The sequence below is a fragment of the Crocodylus porosus genome, unplaced genomic scaffold (assembly GCF_001723895.1).
Source record: "Crocodylus porosus isolate Cpor-Errol unplaced genomic scaffold, CroPor_comp1, whole genome shotgun sequence".
In the NCBI taxonomy this organism is placed as follows: Eukaryota; Metazoa; Chordata; order Crocodylia; family Crocodylidae; genus Crocodylus; species Crocodylus porosus.
The window spans coordinates 37727579-37744371 of NW_017728914.1; the positions used below are offsets into that span (position 1 = coordinate 37727579).

At 61.5% G+C, this 16793-nt stretch overlaps 3 protein-coding genes across 5 annotated transcripts; 1 reads left to right on the forward strand and 2 right to left on the reverse strand.

The window, feature by feature from the left end:
* Nucleotides 1-3010: 3010 nt before the first annotated feature.
* Nucleotides 3011-6899, forward strand: N4BP3 (NEDD4 binding protein 3). Its single transcript, XM_019535351.1, has 4 exons — nucleotides 3011-4070; nucleotides 4392-4937; nucleotides 5263-5520; nucleotides 5873-6899. Exons 1-4 carry the CDS (start codon nucleotides 3693-3695, stop codon nucleotides 6428-6430), a joined length of 1740 nt encoding a protein of 579 aa, XP_019390896.1. The 5' UTR covers nucleotides 3011-3692; the 3' UTR covers nucleotides 6431-6899.
* Nucleotides 6900-7795: 896 nt separating this feature from the next.
* On the reverse strand, nucleotides 7796-10877 carry NHP2 (NHP2 ribonucleoprotein). The gene is made up of 4 exons (XM_019535357.1): nucleotides 10691-10877; nucleotides 10536-10605; nucleotides 9000-9105; nucleotides 7796-8182 (listed from the first exon to the last, which is right to left on the reverse strand). Exons 1-4 carry the CDS (start codon nucleotides 10839-10841, stop codon nucleotides 8057-8059), a joined length of 453 nt encoding a protein of 150 aa, XP_019390902.1. The 5' UTR covers nucleotides 10842-10877; the 3' UTR covers nucleotides 7796-8056.
* Nucleotides 10878-10978: 101 nt separating this feature from the next.
* Nucleotides 10979-16478, reverse strand: LOC109310253 (bromodomain-containing protein 8-like). Of its 3 annotated transcripts, XM_019535353.1 has the most exons (7): nucleotides 16086-16478; nucleotides 15032-15514; nucleotides 13823-13962; nucleotides 12978-13064; nucleotides 12467-12535; nucleotides 11317-11544; nucleotides 10986-11066 (listed from the first exon to the last, which is right to left on the reverse strand). In XM_019535353.1, exons 1-7 carry the CDS (start codon nucleotides 16197-16199, stop codon nucleotides 11060-11062), a joined length of 1128 nt encoding a protein of 375 aa, XP_019390898.1. In that variant the 5' UTR covers nucleotides 16200-16478; the 3' UTR covers nucleotides 10986-11059. The 3 variants fall into 3 exon arrangements, with proteins under 3 accessions (XP_019390899.1, XP_019390898.1, XP_019390900.1); XM_019535354.1 differs by lacking the exon at nucleotides 12467-12535 and having other exon boundaries at nucleotides 10979-11066; XM_019535355.1 differs by lacking the exon at nucleotides 10986-11066 and having other exon boundaries at nucleotides 11455-12140.
* Nucleotides 16479-16793: the final 315 nt, after the last annotated feature.

A 16793-nucleotide genomic window follows, 5' to 3' on the forward strand; every position in this document is an offset into this window, starting at 1 on the left:
CTGCCGGGGCGTCTTGGGCGGGCCGCGGGCAGGGACAGGCCGACATCGCCGCTTCCAGCAAGGTGCAAGCCCGGGGAGTGCCGGGCCGGGCTCCGGCTGGGCCTGGTGCTGCACCTGCCCTGGGTGGCCAGGCTCTTCCTTGGGCTGTTTGTGGAAAGTCCTGCCCCGGCCTGGGCTGCTGCTTTCCCTCCACCAAGGCTTCTTCCCCACCTCCATCAGGCTGCCCTCGCCTTCACCCCCCCAGCACGGCTACGGCTCAGGCAGCGGCACGGCCAGCGCTGAGCACCCGCGGCTCTTGGGCCCCTGGCTGCGGTGGGTCGCTGCTCCCGCAGCGGGACGAGCACCAGGCTTGCTGCCAGGAGCCGTCGGGCGTTTGGGCAGTGCTTCGGGAAGGTGGCTGCAGGGGGTCTGCTCTGAGGAGCCGCCTGGGGAGCGCTGACCTACCAGGCCTGGGGCTGCAGGGACCTTCGCCCCCAGGGTGCTGGTGCAAAACCAGTCCTGATTGAGAGCTTCCCCGCCATGGGCCTTGCGCACTCAGGGTCTCCAGCCCTGGCTCCGAATCCCTGTCTCGCTTTGCCCTGGCTCCGCAGGTTCTGCTCGGCCCCTTTGTGGTGCAAGCACCACGTGCTTGGCAAGAGCGGCAGGGCCCTGGGCTGGAGGATGGGGCCTGGACAGAGGAGAGCAAGTAGCTGCTGCCCCTCGACCTCTGGCAGCCCTGCGGCTGGAGCCCGGCACGTGCTGGGCTGGGCTGGGAGCCGGCGACTGCAGGCCCGCATCTGCTGCAGTGTTATGCAAGGGGAGAGAATCCAGGCCAGGGAGGGAGCCAGAAATTGGGGCAAGGCGCTGCCTGATGCGACAGCTACCATCCTCAGTGTGGGCGCTGCGGCAGGCCTGACCTACCTAGAGGCTGGTGCAGTGATTGGGGCTGCAGCACTGCGTGGGGGCTGGGCGGCGACGGCCAGAGGCAGCGCGGGGCGCAGCGTTGCCCCTGGAGGGACCTGCGGGGGCTTGGGCGCAGGACGGTGGCTCAGGTGCCCTGAGGGCTGGCCCGGGCCCTGCTGGCACACCGGGCCTGGGGAGAGCAGCCCAGCAGGAGCTGGGAGCCTGGCGTCAAAGGAGTCTGGGTCAGTGTGGCAGCTGCCTGGGCCCTGGCAGCGCTCTCGTGGACTCCAGCTGCTTGGAGGGGCTGTGGGAGGGTTGTCTGGGCCCCATCGGTGACCCAGGGCGGTGCTGGGGGATGTGCTTGTTCAGGGGAGATGTCAGAAGGGGCCTGGCCCCAGGCCTCACACTTCTCCTGATGGGCCCAGCGTGGGGTGAGCGCTGCTGGGGCAGGCCACGGGAGCCGGCCCAGGGGTGGATGTATCAGCCCGACCCCGTGTGGGCCTCCGCGCTGCTGGTGCCTCGCAGTCCAAGGCAGGCGGCCTGATGCCCCTGGCATTCCCAGTGCTCCTGCAGGCTGACCTGCTTCCTCATCTCAGCTGGGATTGGGGCCAGAGCCAAACCCTCTGCCTTTCCCAGGCCTGGCTGGGGACCAGTCCTGGCAGCGCCCTCGCGCCCTGCATCACATGCAGGAGCCTGGCCCTGGCAGGCGGGAGCGCTGGCTCTGTCAGGGCTGGGAGCCAGGTGCAGGTGTCTTGGGAGCGGTGCCAGGCCCAGGCAGGAGGCGACTGCTGGGCAGAAGCTGCCAGACGGGTTCGCGCGTGGTGCCCATTACGGAGCGTTGTTTGTTTCTCAGGAGCGTGGGGCTGAGCCAGGGTGGCTTCCCGGGGTGCCACCGGGGCCGTGGGCATGGGCTGCACTGGGCTAGCCCTGGGATCCCTGCACCAGGGGCAGCTACTCCTCCACTGGCAGGAGCATGGAGGAGACCATCGGGAAAGGGAGAGTCCCTGCTCCCTCAACCGCCTCCCGGAGTAACAAGGACTGTCGGCCATAAGCTGGCTGAGAGCAGGTTCGGGCTAGACATCAGGAGGGGCGACTTCATGGTCAGGGCGGCTAGGGTCTGGAACCAGCTTCCAAGGGAAGTGGTGCTGGCTCCTACCCTGGGGGTCTTCAGAAGGAGGCTCAACGTTTACCTGGCTGGGGTTGTTTGAGCCCAGTCCTCTCTTCTGCCCAGGCCGGGGGTCAGACTACAAGGTCCCCTCTGACCCGACTTCTATGAATCATGGCAGGCCCTGGCTACCGGCAGCCCCTGGGGCCAGCTGTGTGAACCGGGGGCACGTGTGCTGTGCTGGTCCGGCTGGGCAGGGGCCGCTGTGGCCCCAGGAGGTCTGAGGGCTTTGGCACTTGACGTGTGGTCGCAGCACAGGCAGGGATGCGCCCACGCGCTACACGGCAGCCTGGCAGCATCCCCGTTGCCACGGGAACCTTTGCTTCTGTCTCACCAAACCTGACAGTGTTGGCAGGCTGCTTGGGGCGCTGCTCTGGTGGGACATGGGGGGGAGCCGGACTCCTGCCTTCTTTCCCTGGCTTGGCTGCAGCTGTGACCCCTCAGTCTTGCTTCCCCACCTGCATGGCGGGGCCCAGACCCTGGGCTGCGCCTGCCAGACCTGGGCACTGGGGGTGGAGCCGGGGCTGGGCCTGCTGGACGCGGGGCAGGGCGTGTGCAGGGTCTCAGCCCCGTGGAGCAGGCTTATCCGCCGCTCACCCGCACTGCTGGCTTCTTCAGAGTTTCCTCCGGTGGCAGCGCGGCCGGGCGGTGCCTGCAGCCTGGACACCTGCTCAGGAAACAGCCTCATCCTGTCCCGGCTTCCGGCTCTCCCTGCCCGGCCCCACTTGTGTGTGGCGCTGGGCCAGGACAGTGACTGCTCCCTGACTTCCTCTCCCACAACAAGGGCAGACTGATGAGCAAGGAGGGAGCGAGGCATCAGGTGTCCCGGGTGGGAGCTGTGGGGGCAGCAGGGGCCGGATGGCTCTGAAGGAGCTGGGTGGGACCCAGCCTCACCCTGGGGCAGGGCTTGCAGCTTGCAGAGCTGTGGTGGGCCCTGGGCTTGTTGCAGAGAGCTCTGCTCCTGTCCTGGGGCACTGGGCACCATGGCCTGCTGGCAGGGCTGGGCCCCTGCCCTATGGTGCGGCCAGGCCCTGCCTGTAGCACGTCCCGAGGGATGCCCGCTGCTCTGGGGCTCTGCTGCGCCGTGGCCCTGGACCGCAGATGCAGCAGCCCGCCTTACAGCTGGTCTCGGGACCCCTCTGAGTGGAGGCGGCTGCGGGCATGCCTGGCCAGCTGCCCCGGGCCTGCGTGGGGCAGGGCAGGTGCTCACGTGGACCGAGCGGGCGATGCCGGCTCTGGAACCTGCCTGCCTGGCTGGGCGGTAGGTGTTTATTTTGGTTTCCTCCCCGTGCCCCGGGCAGGGGCGGGAGGTGGGGCTGGGTGCAGGGGGAGCTGGTCTGCCCAGACGGGTGGCGGCAAGGCAGGTCGGCTGCAGCCGGCGTCTTGCTGCCTCCTGGCGCGCTGCTCTCGGGCCCGGCTGGCTGCCTGGGGAGAGCAGGTGGGTGGCAGGAGACCCCTCCGGGGGTGCAGGAAGGCACTGCCTTGGCTCTCTGGGCTGGAGGGTGCTGGCAGAGCTGCTCTGTGGGGCTCCTGGCCGGCAAGGCAGGGGCCTGGGGCCTGAGCCCCCCAGAGCCTGGACGCTGGCCCTCGCTGACCTCTGCTCCTCTGCCTGCAGGGCTGGCATCCTGCACCTTGCTGATTCTCCATGGCAACAGCACAGGCCCCTCATGTGACCTGTGCGCCTGGCAGTGGCTTTCTGGACCCTCGCCTTGCCAGTGGCATGGGCAGTGTGGGCAGCCTGGTGGAGAGGCAGGATCTGTCGCCCGTGGAGCTGCGGGCACCCCTGGGCGGCGCGCGGGGTCTGCGGCAGCCCGACGGCCTGCTCCGGAAGGGCCTGAGCCAGCGTGAGCTCCTGGGCTACTTGCACGGCCCCCGGCGTGAAGCGCGGCCTGAACGCAAGTCCCCAGGGGGCTCCTGCAAACGGGACTATGAGAGCGACCGCGAGAACCGTTCGCCCGAGCGCAGCCCTCGCGGGGCCGACTTCTCCAAGAGTTCGCTGCCTGAGCGGGGCCGCTTCGACAAGGTGGGCCGGACCGGGCTGGGCAGTGCCCGTGGGTGACGGGTGTCTGCTGGCAGAGGACATGGCCACGGGTCACAGCAATGCTTCCCCAGGTGCCTCGAATGCACCCATGTCTGGGGAGCATCGGGACAGGGCTTGTGGGGGCAGGGGCTCTAGCAAGAGCTGCCCTTGCACATCCAGCATCCCTGCAGCGTGGCAGAAGCTGAGACCCAGAGGTTGCAAGGGTCTCTGGGGAGGTCCTTCCACGAGGCCTGGGGAGGGCTCTGGCTGGGCCACAGCACTGGGGCTCTCCAGAGGCAGCTGACCCCGGCTCTTGTCTTGCAGTGCCGCATCCGGCCATCGGCCTTCAAAGCGGTGGCGGGGAAGGGCCTGGTTTCCATGCAGGGCCTGTCTGCGTCCAAGGGGCAGAAGCTGTCCAAAAGTAATGGGAGCCTGCACACGCTGTTGTCACCGGGCAGCTCTGGGCAGCCTGGCCCGCTGCGCACCCACCTGCTGCACGCCATCAGTCTGGACGAGGGCTCTGCTGCTGGCTGCGGCTCCACGCACTTCTCCTCCTATGTGCCCCGCTTCAAGCCAGCCCCGGGCCAGCTCAGTGCCTCTGTGGGACACATCAACCACATTGGGGGCTCTCTGGACAGGGCCTCACGGGGCCCCAGGGACCCCCTAGCACCGGAGCAGGTGCCGCTGCCCTGCAAGAGCACAGCAACACTGAGCCGGCTGCAGAGCCCTGGGGACCCTCCGCCGCCCTACGAGTTCACGTTCTCCCTGGAGGACGTGGTCAAGCAACTGGAGGACCGGCTGCAGGAGAAGGGCGGGGAGCTGCGTCAGCTGAAGCGCAGCCTCAGTGAGACCGAGGACCCCTTCACGCAGGTGAGGGCAGGAGGAGGTGCGGGGCAGGCAGTGCTGTGTCCCTGCCCCAGCAGGCAGCCAGGTGAGGGGTTTGGGAGCCGGAGCAGAGCAGGGACTGCTGATGGAGGGAGCATGCCCCCTGTCCTGCACCAAGGGCGGGGGGGGGCGCAGCAGGGGATCGCCACCGCCCTGCTGTGCTGGCTGAGCCCCCCTGTGAGGGTGCCTGTGGCCTGGGAGGGGCTCTGGGGTCCTTACATGGGGGCAGGGGTGGAGTCTTGGGGCTGCTGAAGGGGCTGGGCTGGCAGACCTCCCCTGGCTGCCAGCACCCAGTGCCACATGCTGGCAGGTGTTTGAGGACAAGCAGCGGCTGTGGATGGATGAGCTGGATGAGCTGAAGCAGATGTACATGGCCAAGCTGCAGCAGGTGACGCAGCAGGCGCAGCGCAGCCAGCGGGCCCTGCAGCTGCAGCTCTACAAGGCACAGCAGGAGAAGAAGCGGCTGCAGGAGGAGCTGAGCCTGCACCAGTGCCAGAGCGAGGAGCTGCGGCTGCGCCCACTGCCACCCGACCGCGCCAGCCCCAAGCTGGAGGAGGCCAAGTGGGAGGTGAGTATGGAGAGGCCTGGCCACAGCCCCTGCGCCCACACGGTCCCAGCTGCTCGGGCGGCTGACTGCAGTGCGTGTGGTGCAGACCTGCTCTGTGCGGCCAGGCAGAGCATGCCTGCATCACTGGTTCGCCCACGGTGCACCCGTGGGCAGGAACCTGCAGCCACCCGCATCCTTCTGGCCTGGGGTGCCTTGGCCTCCTGCATAGGGCTCAGCACTGGGTGGCTGCAACCAGGGAGGCTGGGGACACAAGGTCTCGAACCCCCCATATCCGTGGCCAGGGGGGAAGGCTTTGATGGGGGCCTCCGGGGCTGGGTCCCAGCCCTATGCCCAGCGCCTCGTGCTCCTGCAGGTTTGCCAGAAGGCAGCTGAGATCTCCCTGCTCAAGCAGCAGCTGCGGGACTCGCAGGAGGAGATGGCCCAGAAGCTCAGCGAGATCCTCAGCCTGAAGACACAGCTGCGGGAGGCCAGAGCCGAGGTGCAGGCTCGTGACTCTCAGCTGGCACAGCTGGCAGATGCCTTCCCTGGCTCCCCGGAGCCCAGTGGGGATGCCCCCATGCCCCTGTGCCAGGACCTGTCTGGCTGCGAGACAGATGACTCCAAGTGCCGGGGCCTGGTCGGGGAGGGCGTGGAGCCCCTGGAGCGCCAGCTGGAGTGGCTGTGGGAAGAGCTGCTGCAGGAGCGACGCCAGAGCCAGCTGCAGGCCATGGACTTCGAGCTGGAGCGCAAGACGTGGCAGGAGGAGAAGGAGAAGGTGCTGCGCTACCAGCGGGAGCTCCAAGCCGGCTACATGGACATGTACCACCGCAGCCAGGCCCTGGAGCGTGAGCTGCGGGCCCTGCGGGCTGAGCCCCGTGACCCCGACCCGGACTCGCCCTGGATCCAGCGGGTCGAGTCCTCCAAGATCTGAGGGCAGAGCTCCAGCCTAGGTTGTGGGGACAGGCCCTAGCTGCGGCCAGGGGGCTGGGGCTGCCCATTGGTGCCCCCCGCCGAGCTAGAAGGGGCTGTGGGCATTGCTGGAGCCAAGGCTGCTGCCTGGTCCCTAGCCCTGCCACCTGAGCAGAGGCTGGAGCAAGGAGCAGGGCAGCTGCACCTCCCTCGGGGCACAAGTGACAGCCTGACGCCCTCGGCTCACAGGAGACCGCAGGAGCGGGCTGGGCTCCCTGCATGTGTCCAGCTGGGGCTGCTCCTGCAAAGCTGCTGGCCTGGGGCTGCCAGGACATCACCCTGGGAGGGCTGTAGGTGGCCCCGGAGGTCTGGGCTCACTAGTGCTCCGTGGCTGTCCTTGGGGGCCACAACCCACCAGGGCTGGATGTGAAGGCCTAGGTCTGGCACAGTGCTGCTGGCCTCTCCTGGAATAAACCTACCCCAGCTCAGTCCATCAGCCTCCCGCGGTCGTGCCGTGGGGCTGGTGCCCAGTGGGAACAAGCAGCTGCAGAGCTGTGCATGCGCACTCAGGCTTCTGGGGTCAAGGAGGCGGGGGTGGGGGTGTGCATGTGCCTGCTCCCGTTTCCAGGGGCCCGGGGGACTCGGCCTTTGGTGCCAGGCTGCTCCTTGCGGCCCAGCACCATGCACCACCACTGCAGGGGGCCCCTTAGCCTGGAGCTGCCACACCCCCCCACCCCCCCACACTGGGGGAGGCCCCACAACCATTTTCAGCTCCTGAAGGGCATGGTGGGGTGGAGCTGCCCCTCACCCTGCCGCGCTCCTGAGCAGCAGGCCAGGGCAGGGGCTCCTGCCAGCAGCCATGAGGTGCTGGGGGCTGAGCCTGGGCTGGGTGGGGCACCCTGGCGGTGTCGCCGTGCTGTGCAGGTGGGTGGCCGGGCCGGGAGTGCTGCAGGGCCGGGAGTGGCAACACCAAAACTTGGCAGTGCTGCCAGAAACCGGGCGCAGTTGCAGGAGGAGCTGCTGAGTCAGGCTGCGCCAGGTGCCCCTACCCCCACCCCCAAATGGGGGCCAGGCTGGGAGCCCCTGCCCCCATCCACCCCCAGAGCTTTGCCTGCACAAGGACCAGGGACCAGCACCCCTCCCCACCCCCAGGATGTTCGCACCGTGCAGGGAAGGGGGGGAGGTTGGAAGAGGGTGCAATGGTTCACTGCAGGCATGTCCCAGGGCTGCTTCCACACCAGCCTGCGGTGAGCACAGGCAGCCCCTCCCTCCACTCCAACAGCCCACCCCTGCTCTGTGTGTATGTGTGTGTGTGTGTGTGTGGGGGGGGGGGGGGGCAGGGTATGGGCAGAGCCAGGGCCCCACCCCGGACCACAGCAAGCAGCAGTTTAAAACCATACAAAATTCATTTATTGAGAAGCAGCAGTGCCCAGCACAGCACACCCCCGCATGCAGGGCCTGGCCCCATCGCTGCGACATGCTGGTTTCTGAAGTACTGATCAGTATTAAGAAGTCCCATCCCCCGCCTGGTGCTGCAGGGCAGGATGACAACTTCCTTTTAAAATGCCCAAAGCGGGCTGTTTTATGGGACAGCTGGTGCGGTAAAGGCAGGCAGCAGCCTGAGTCTCTGGGCAGCGGGTGCCCCATGTCACAAGGGTACAGGGAGGGCCGTCACCTCCTCCAGACACTCCCCGTAAGCCTCCTCGTATTCCTCGTTGGGCTTGATCATGATCACGCAAGTCGGACGCTTGGAGCCTGCAGCTGTTCCTAGATCCTGAAGGAGGTAAGGAGATGCTGTTAGGCTGGTACGGAGAAGGCAGCTTCCATGCTCCTGGGGCCTGTGCGGGGGCTTCCTCCCCTCCACCAGGGCAGCATCATGCAGCCCAGTCCACACCTCCGGCCCGCTCCCAATCTGAGTCCTCCCCCCCCTCCCCCGCCATCAGGGGCCTAATGCCCACCCTCCTCCCCACCGGGGCACCCCCAGCAGCAAGATGCTGCCTGTAAGGGAGCACTGACACTGCCCCGTGCCCTGGGCACAGCAGGGCTGCAGCTCTACTACAGAACACAGAAAAGCAGGAGGCCAGTAGCAGGCAATGCTGGTGTGGTGCTGGCTGCGCTATGATCATGCCAGCTCTGCAGGGAACCCACTGCAACGCAATTAGGGATCACCCAAGCATGTTAGAGGCTGGAGACAGGCTGAGATGAACTAACAGACCCCATAGCTGCTCCCTTCTCCAGTGCACAGCAGTTTACTAGAGGTCTCCATGGGCAGAGCAGCTCTAGCCACCTTGGCAGGAAGCATTTGTCTCGGCTGGAGACCAGCTCAGCTCCTGGCCTGAAGCAGGATGATACGGGGGACCCACTGCAGAAGCCCCCTTCACTGAAGAAGCCAAGTCACAGTGTAAAAAAGACAGCAGCAGCAGGAGCAGCAGCACAAGCAAGGACCTCGGGCTAGGCCACAGGGCAAGCTTATTGCCACCAGAAAGGGAAAGGGATAGAATCCAAGAGCCAGCCTGGCCCAAGACTGCTCTGTGCTCTCCCAACTCCAGAGAGATTGTTCTCTGTTTTCAGACCCCTCCTACCCATCTTACCGTCTTGGAGGGGATGTAAGCATAGGGCAGGCTCCTGTCTTCACACATGATGGGGATGTGGCAGTACACCTCAATGGGCAGCGTGTCTCCAGCCAAGACCACAATCCTGGAACAGCAGAGAAAAGTTGTGGGACCAGGAAGGCAGCGAGAGCACGAGGTGAGCAGATGAGTGGGGGCAAGAGGGCTGGTGATGGATAGCATTTGGGGCTGGCACCGCTGGTCCCCCAGCAGGGTGAGGCCAGGTTTGGGACAGGGACACACTCTAGAGGGCAGGTCCCACGGGACAGAATCAGCACCAGTACGGGAGTCCTGTGCGCACAGCACCCAGTAAAGATTCTAGTCCCAGGTCCCCACGCACATGGGCTGTCTACTGTATGCTGAGACAGCTGAGAGAACATGAAAGAGGCAGGATTTGTTTGGCAGTATCTTTTACTGGATCAACTAACTCTCTGGATGAAGACCAGACAAGCTTCCATGCACAAAACGTCCTTCTTCGGTCTGGGAATGAAGCAGCTTCAGCCTAAGCCAAGTACCGGGTAAAGCAATGTCACAGGAGTGGTAAACCAAAGGGATGGGAATAATTTAGAGGGGAAGTGGGCAACAAGCAAAGTAGCTACCAGACCAAGCAAACAGCAGTGCTCACAGACTTCGGTTCCTCTATTCCAACCTTCTGCTTAATCCATCCTCGCTGCTGATAAACCACAGCTCAGAAGGTCACTGCCCACTCTCTTTGGAAGTGACCATTTATATTTAGTAGGCTCGGAAAGCTGTCGTCACTGAGAGAGGTAGCCGCCCATGTTAGTCCGAAGTCAGGCAGAAGGCAGATTTACACCTCAGACCGACTAATTCTCTGAAGTGCAAGTCTTTGAATGATGGTCTTCAAGAGTCTGCCCTGTCTTCTGCCCAAGTCGTAATGACGTGGCTCAGCTTAAAAAGGCCCTGACCTATGCCAACCCTGCTCCCTTTACAGCACTCGATGATGCTCACACAGCACTGGCAGCTCCACGAGACGCAAGCAATCAGCTGCTCTGTTACCTGATCTTAGCAACAACAACCCAAGTGTGCAAAGCAGAAACCTCTGACCAACTGTTTTACTCTATCAGCAGGGCAGTACCCACAGAACTGAGCACTGAGTTTCTGTAGTAAGCAGCTGTAGGTGAAGCACCTATCTGCACACAGTTGTTACTCAGCTTTCACACCCAGTCTTTGTAAAATATCTCTTTTCATTATAAGTATCAAGCTGTCATTATGTTACAATGCAGCATGCACCAGGCAAAAACCTGAACATTGCTACAAGTAGTGAGGGGTGCATAATTAGTAGTCCGTTGGGACTCCTGCGATCAACGGACTGGGTCAAACAAAAGCGATTGTTCTTCCTTGTACTCAGCAGCTCCAGCTTCTGTTCCTCTCCCAGATGCAAGGATCAGCACCTTGTGCCCGGAAGTGTGCCGCAGCTCCCCCCCCACCGCGATGGCACAAGGAGCCATCCCAAGAGCAGGCTGCCACTCGCCCCAGGGCCGCCACTCGGGTGCTTACCCCTTCTCGCCCTTGTTGATGAATTTCTGCACCTCCTTCACCCCGCGCCGGATCTGCTTGTGCTTCGCTGCTGCACGAGAAACGAGACGCGCGAGACGTCAGCGCCGGATGCGCGCGGGTCCCGCCCCCCACGCGCGCCCCGGCCCCGGCCCCACCTTTCTTGATGCATTTGTACAGCTTGCGCGTGAGCTTGCGCGGGGCGAGCGGCTGCGCGATGGGGTTCAGGTTCACCAGCTGCTCCCGGTACGTACGCTCCGGGCCGGCCTCCGGCTCTGCCAGCGCCTCTGACTCCAGCTCCCGACCCATCTCCGCGCCGGCCACGTGCCGCGTAGCCGCGCGCTTCCGCTTCCGGGTCCGCGCGGCCCCCCGGGAAAGGCCGCGGCCCGCCAATCGCTCCCCCAGCCCGCAGGCCCCGCCCAATGAGAGGCGCCCACCGCCCACGTACCGCCCCGCCCCGCCCCACAGACCACTCCGGGGCCGGCGGCCGAGCGAAGCCTTTATTGGGGGCGCCGCGTCCGCCGCGCTCAGCACCTGCGGGCGGGAGAGGCGGCGTCAGGCCCCGCGGGAGGAGGGCGCCGCGCGTGGGCGTGGACGGGTCCCTCCCCCTCCCCCGGGTCGCTGCAGCCTCGGAGGTCTGGCCCAGGAGGGAGGGCAGCGCCGGTACCCCCGCGAGAGCCCCCAGCCCCGGGGGCGGGCACAGCCTGCTTGCGCTGGGCGCTGGTTTGTTTCTGACAGTACCCGGGGGCGGAGGCAGGGCACCCGACCGCGTGCGGCTTCTTACCTCTCAAAACGCAGCCTGTCCTGGGAGCACAGGAGCGCCTCACCCAGCATCTGCAGCTGCTCCAAGACCTCTTGCTGCATCTCCACGGCCATGTGGTGCACGTGGTGGTCAGCACTGTTGTACATGACCGCGTTGTGGAACATCAGCATGAGGTCGCGCTGGAACTGAGCGGTGCTCCGGATGTTGCCCTTGGACAGACTTCTCTTTATGGTGGTTAAATCCATGGGTCTGCAGGAGGTGGGGAGGAGCGAGACCCTATCAAGTATCAGAACACAGGGACCCCCCCAGCCTCAACACCACCGCCTCATTCCCATCTCCCTGTGATCCGACATGCACGGCCGTTCTTAACCCAGCTCTCAAGTACGGAATGAGATCCAAAAAAATCTGCAAAAACAGGAGGGTTTAGCCTCATCACCCAAGCACCGTGCCACTGGCAACTACTTCTAAAAACTGAGCAGTACTGAGTGTCAGACGGACAAGCTGAACAACCAGTTAATATCAGCCCACAGTGAGGGGAAAAATGAAACATTAGTGAAAAAAGATCTGTAAGGAACCAGAATCTACAGTGCGTAGACGACACGGAGCTCTTGGACAATAATACACTGGCAGATGCCAGAAGCAACACACGATCTGGGGAGACCGGTCAGTGAGGAAAGCTGTAGCTCAGTGAACTGCTGGGGCAGCACCAAGCCCAGGAGCTGGTTGTGCTGGCCGCTCAGGTTCCTGCTGCAGACCAAACAGCCCTGTCCTCCGGGGGAAGTGGCTGATTCCTGAGGGGCTCGCCAGGTGGAAGGCAAGTCAGGAGCATAACAGCCACCAAACACCTAAGGGTGCAAATCCAAAGGAGGGAGTCAGGAGTCCATGCGGCTGCTAGGGGCATGTTATAAATAAGGAAACTGGATCTTTGGGACAAAAATCCCCTTGGGGGAGCGGGGCTGGACAGGGTGGAAGCCCTGTAATACCGGGCTAACCCCAGGAATGTAAGCCTTCCTGCCCCAGTCTGAGGGGGCAGGTACCCTGTGACAAGCCTGGGGCAGGTTTCCTAACCCAGCTGCCTTGGACTTTCCCTCTCTGGCAGCTGGATCCAATTAGGCCAGAGAAAGCAGGTGGAAAGGGTCTCAAGCAGCTCTCCTGCCTTCTCCCAACTGACCTTTTCACCACATCCTTGTACCCAGGGGCTTGCTTGTCTGACACTGGCTTCAGGAACGGGCCGCTGTATCTAGGGGACAAGCCCAAAGAGAATGAGGCGAGATCCAGGTCTGCCCTGGCTGGCAGCCGACTCCCAAAGAGGGACTGGGCTGTGGGCAGCGACACCTTTGCTTGATAGGGCTCATCTCCCTGCCAGTGGCCCCTGGTTACAGTGGCTGGTAAAGCCAACACCAGCAGAGGAAAAGCTCTGAGACCCTGCTGGGGCTGGCTGAAGCCAGACTTGGCCCTCTGCATCCTGCACAGACCAGTGGCTGCCCAAGTAGTAAGAATGGAGGTGCAAGGCCAGAGCCCCAGAGCAAGGACCCCTTTCTGCTGCAAGGCAGGCAACATGAGAGAGGAATGCAGGAGAAATGGCTGGACTGCTGGTGTCTTCAAGCAAGGGGTGGGGTGGGGGGGCTGATGGCACTGGGAAGCCAGGGAAAGTGTGGACCCACGCCACCCTCCGTACACACCTGTGACTGGCTATCATCTTCCAGATGGACAGCAGAGTCTTTTTGAAATGCATGCGCTGCAGAGGGTCATCCCAGCTCAGCTTCACCCTGCACAAGACATCACTCATTCAGCATGCCTTGAGGTTCAGGGAGGGGCCTACGCTGCTAACCTCCCAGGGTGTGTGGCCAGGGATGTACAGGGCAGGTGCCCCATGGGGCAGCATTTCCCAGTGCACTCTTTCCTGAAGTCTCTTTGGAGACCCTCCCTTAGGATTTACCTGTGCCCATGACCCAAGTCTACCCTGTCTTGGCACCACCTCTCTGGCTGCTGAGCCAGAAGGCATCAGAACCTGGAGAACAGTCACTGCACTCTGGCAGGAGACTTTTGAACAGGGTGTCTTCTCTCTCTGTTGGGAGTGAAGGGTGTCCTCATTTCTTATGCACCTTTCTTGGTTCATCTCCTGACCCTCCTCGCCCACACACCACCCAAGGGAGAATCTGCAAATGAATGGCCTGTTTCTTGAAGAGCATTTGGGTCCCAGGGGGGAGGCTGGCCCCACTGCTCAGTGTACCATATGCTTCCCTCAAGGACAGTGCTGGCAGGCTGTCTGCAGGACTGCCTGACAGAGCAGGTCCCCAGCTCAGGCTAGGCCATGGTCACTTTGTCCCCGCTCCCCTTTTGCTGCACCTGCAGTAGAACCAACACCCAAGGTTCAGAAGCCCATCACCAGCAGCCACCGACCGGGGCCATCTCTTCCTCCACTTTCTGCTGGCTTGCCACCCTCCCTGAGGTGACATGCCCCAATCCCTGGCTTGGCCTCACACAGACAGTTCCACTGAAGGCACCACAGGGCTGCACTACTCACAGCTGCAAAGGTGCTGGGTTCATGTGTATAACATCTGGGAAATCCACAGAGGTTCTGCAGCCACTGTCTCCTTGTGCAGGGAATACGGTGTTCCCCTGCCTCTCCTGCTGAGCTTGTCCTGGCGCCTCCTCAGCCTTGCTCTGGAGGACAGACAGAGAGGAGTGACTGCTCAAGGCCAGAGTCTCAGTGATAAGGTTGCTGGAAAAGCCCCATCCAGAGGTTGCACTTGCAGGAGCCAAGCTTCAAATCCTGGTCCCCAATCTCCAGGAAGTGGGTGTAGCAAGTGGGTACACAAGGAGCCCCCACAGTCCTGGCTGAGGTGCTGTAAGTTGTGCCATGAGTCACAAGTCTCACTCTGGATCTGACAGTCACCTTCAGTTTCCAGTGGGGATTGATAGCCCAGCACTGGCACTAAGAGGAAGGCTGTGGACATGCAGCAGGTAGAGATGGGGAGGAGATAGCAGTGTAACAGAGAAAGCTGAGAGAATGCAGAGACAGAGGACGGAACATGATTGTTCCCTCACAAGCTCCTTGTGACACAGCAACAGCGAATGGAGCCTGCGAGGGGGTGCTGAGCAGTGCTGCTGCAACAGCCACTTCTCCATGGAGCACAGGGACCATGGCTGTGTAGGACAACCCTTTTGCCTGGATGGCAAGCAGCACTGAGAGAAGAGAGAGCTTCCCAGTGTCCAGCACAGGGGACTGCCAAGGGCAAGTGGGTAAAGAAAGCCCCAGAGAATGGTAGAAATTTGTTCTGCAGGACTTTGAAAACTGGGTGGGTTCTAATGCTGCCTTGGCTCTGTAGAAGCAGGGGAGCCCCACAGGAATTTTCTGTCCCGAATGTCCAATTCAGGTGACATGATAAAGCAAAGAGCCTGGCCTCAGGGAGCAAGGGACTATCCTGCTATATCTATCATTGCTGTTACTCAGGGTATGGTAACACCTAGAGGGGCACCACCGAGATCATGGCTTCCTTGGACCAGGCACTGCAGACAGTGAAGAGCTTGCCCCCAGTTATTATACTTTAAATATGTAAGATAGAAGTGAAGGGCCATTATCCCAGGGGATGGGTGGATAGATTGAGACCAAAAGAAATTATATGATTGCTCAAGATCACGCAAGCGCTCTAAAATGAGAACCCGGACCTCCAGGGTCCCCGTCCACCACTTCTCAGCAAGGCCAGGAATCCAGCTGCCCGTGTGCATTTACCTTCATACTGCCTGAAAGTTCCTCCTCTAAGGTAGGCATCCCCAGGGAAGTCGGATTCATGAGCAGCTTCTGGTTCTTCTCTCCCTCCTGTATTCCTTCTGCATTCTCCACCACAACCAGGCACTCCCTCTCCTCTCCTGAATCCCCTTCCTCTCCTCCTGGGACCTGGGACTCTCCTGTATCCTCTCCTACATCTCGTGTTTCCTTTGCATCTTTGGCCTCCCGGCCCACATGCTGTAAATCCCGTGTCATCTGTGGCATGCACATGCCTCTTCCCAGGACAGGCAGTTTCTCAGCTTCCCCTGCCAGAATTCGTGGCTGCCCTTCCTCCTCTGCCTCTCTTCTTGGGACTGGGAGCCTCTCCATCTCTTCCTGGCAGTTGAGGGCTTCCATTTCTTCCTGCTCCCTAGCAGTACAAAAAGCCCTGTCCATCTGTGCTGGGTCTGAGCCCCTTATGCAAAGAGGTTCCATCAAGTCGGTCACCTGTAACAGAGCATTTCATTACTAATGTCAAACTGTGACAGGACAAGAGACTGGCACAAGCAGTTGAGCGCACAAGCCCTGGGGGGCTACTGGATTACAGTAACAATTGCTGTTATACCACAGGGAGATTTGCAACAGCTTGTTACAACAGCCTTCCTAAAGGGCAGTTCTGCAGCATGGTCCAGTCGGGAATCCCAAGGAACAAGCTATTACTCCTCACAGAGCCTTTAAGCAAGGAAAATGTCTGGGCTTTCCCCCAGAATAAAACTGTTCATCTAACAGCCCCACAAGGGTGTCTGTTGCTCCACCCCAAGTATTTTGTGGCAGGATGACAGAGATGCTCAGAGCACTGACATTTTAGAGGTCTGTGTCACGCAGACTCTCCCACCCACCCCAGCAGCTCTGCCTCAGAGAGGGACTGCAGAAGGCTGTCCTGTTCACACCGCCCTGCCACCTTCAGCAGTAATTCCCATATCAGAGGTTCACAGGACTCCGCCCTGCAAGCCTCCTCCTGGCTGCTTCCCTCAAGCTCCTCCCAACAGCTGTCTCCTGTCTTCCTCCATCTCCTCACCTCCAGATCCAAGCTGGAGTCCCAGGAACTGTGAAGAGACTGGCAGCAGCTGCTCTTCTCAGACTCGCTAAGAGACTCTCTCTCAGAATCCAGCCACATCCATGTGTGTCCCATCTGCAAACATAGATAGAGACATTGTCAGGAGCTGACAAATGAGTCCAAAGCTACACAGACTCTATTGCTCATGGTCACACTGCGGAAGCCTAAAAGGGGAAGAGACACTCCCGAGCCCAGATTCCATAATGTGCTTTTCACTGGTGCAGTCAAGGCTCCAGCTGCAGCAGAGAAACTCTCTTTTCTGAGCAATTCAACCCTGTGGTTCACTTTGGGGGGAATTCACCACTCAGCTTAGGGAGGACTTGAGAGGATGAAGTTTAACTACAGCCAAAAAAGCAGGGCTGTATTTGGTAGCCATGTTGGTCTGAGACAAAAAGAAATGCAAAACTCTAGAACTCTTGGTTCAGAGATTATACCTTTTATTAGACCAATTAAGAAATCACAAAGAACTCCAATGATGGATTTACTCACTGTGGGCATGTCTACAGGAGATGCTAAAAGCACAGTAGACTAACTCTACTGTGCATTAGCACATCATGGCTAAAGCCATGCTAATGTACAGTAAATTAGTCTACTGCGCATTAGCATCACATAAAAGACATTACTGTGCAGTAGCACCCATCACGGCACATTTATTAGTGACAGATACTA

What these genes read in the sequence shown, in the direction of transcription:
- LOC109310253 (XM_019535353.1), bottom strand. Translation starts at nt 16,199, where the DNA reads ATGGGACACACATGGATGTGGCTGGATTCTGAGAGAGAGTCTCTTAGC. An exon ending in ACTCCAGCTTGGATCTGGAG is followed by an intron (nt 15,515 to 16,085) that starts GTGAGGAGATGG and finishes GCTCTGTTACAG; the next exon opens with GTGACCGACTTGATGGAACC. An exon ending in AACTTTCAGGCAGTATGAAG is followed by an intron (nt 13,963 to 15,031) that starts GTAAATGCACAC and finishes TCTGTCCTCCAG; the next exon opens with AGCAAGGCTGAGGAGGCGCC.
- N4BP3 (XM_019535351.1), top strand. Translation starts at nt 3,693, where the DNA reads ATGGCAACAGCACAGGCCCCTCATGTGACCTGTGCGCCTGGCAGTGGC. An exon ending in AGCGGGGCCGCTTCGACAAG is followed by an intron (nt 4,071 to 4,391) that starts GTGGGCCGGACC and finishes CTTGTCTTGCAG; the next exon opens with TGCCGCATCCGGCCATCGGC. An exon ending in TGGAGGAGGCCAAGTGGGAG is followed by an intron (nt 5,521 to 5,872) that starts GTGAGTATGGAG and finishes GTGCTCCTGCAG; the next exon opens with GTTTGCCAGAAGGCAGCTGA.
- NHP2 (XM_019535357.1), bottom strand. Translation starts at nt 10,841, where the DNA reads ATGGGTCGGGAGCTGGAGTCAGAGGCGCTGGCAGAGCCGGAGGCCGGC. An exon ending in GTACAAATGCATCAAGAAAG is followed by an intron (nt 10,606 to 10,690) that starts GTGGGGCCGGGG and finishes TTTCTCGTGCAG; the next exon opens with CAGCGAAGCACAAGCAGATC. An exon ending in CTTACATCCCCTCCAAGACG is followed by an intron (nt 8,183 to 8,999) that starts GTAAGATGGGTA and finishes TACCTCCTTCAG; the next exon opens with GATCTAGGAACAGCTGCAGG.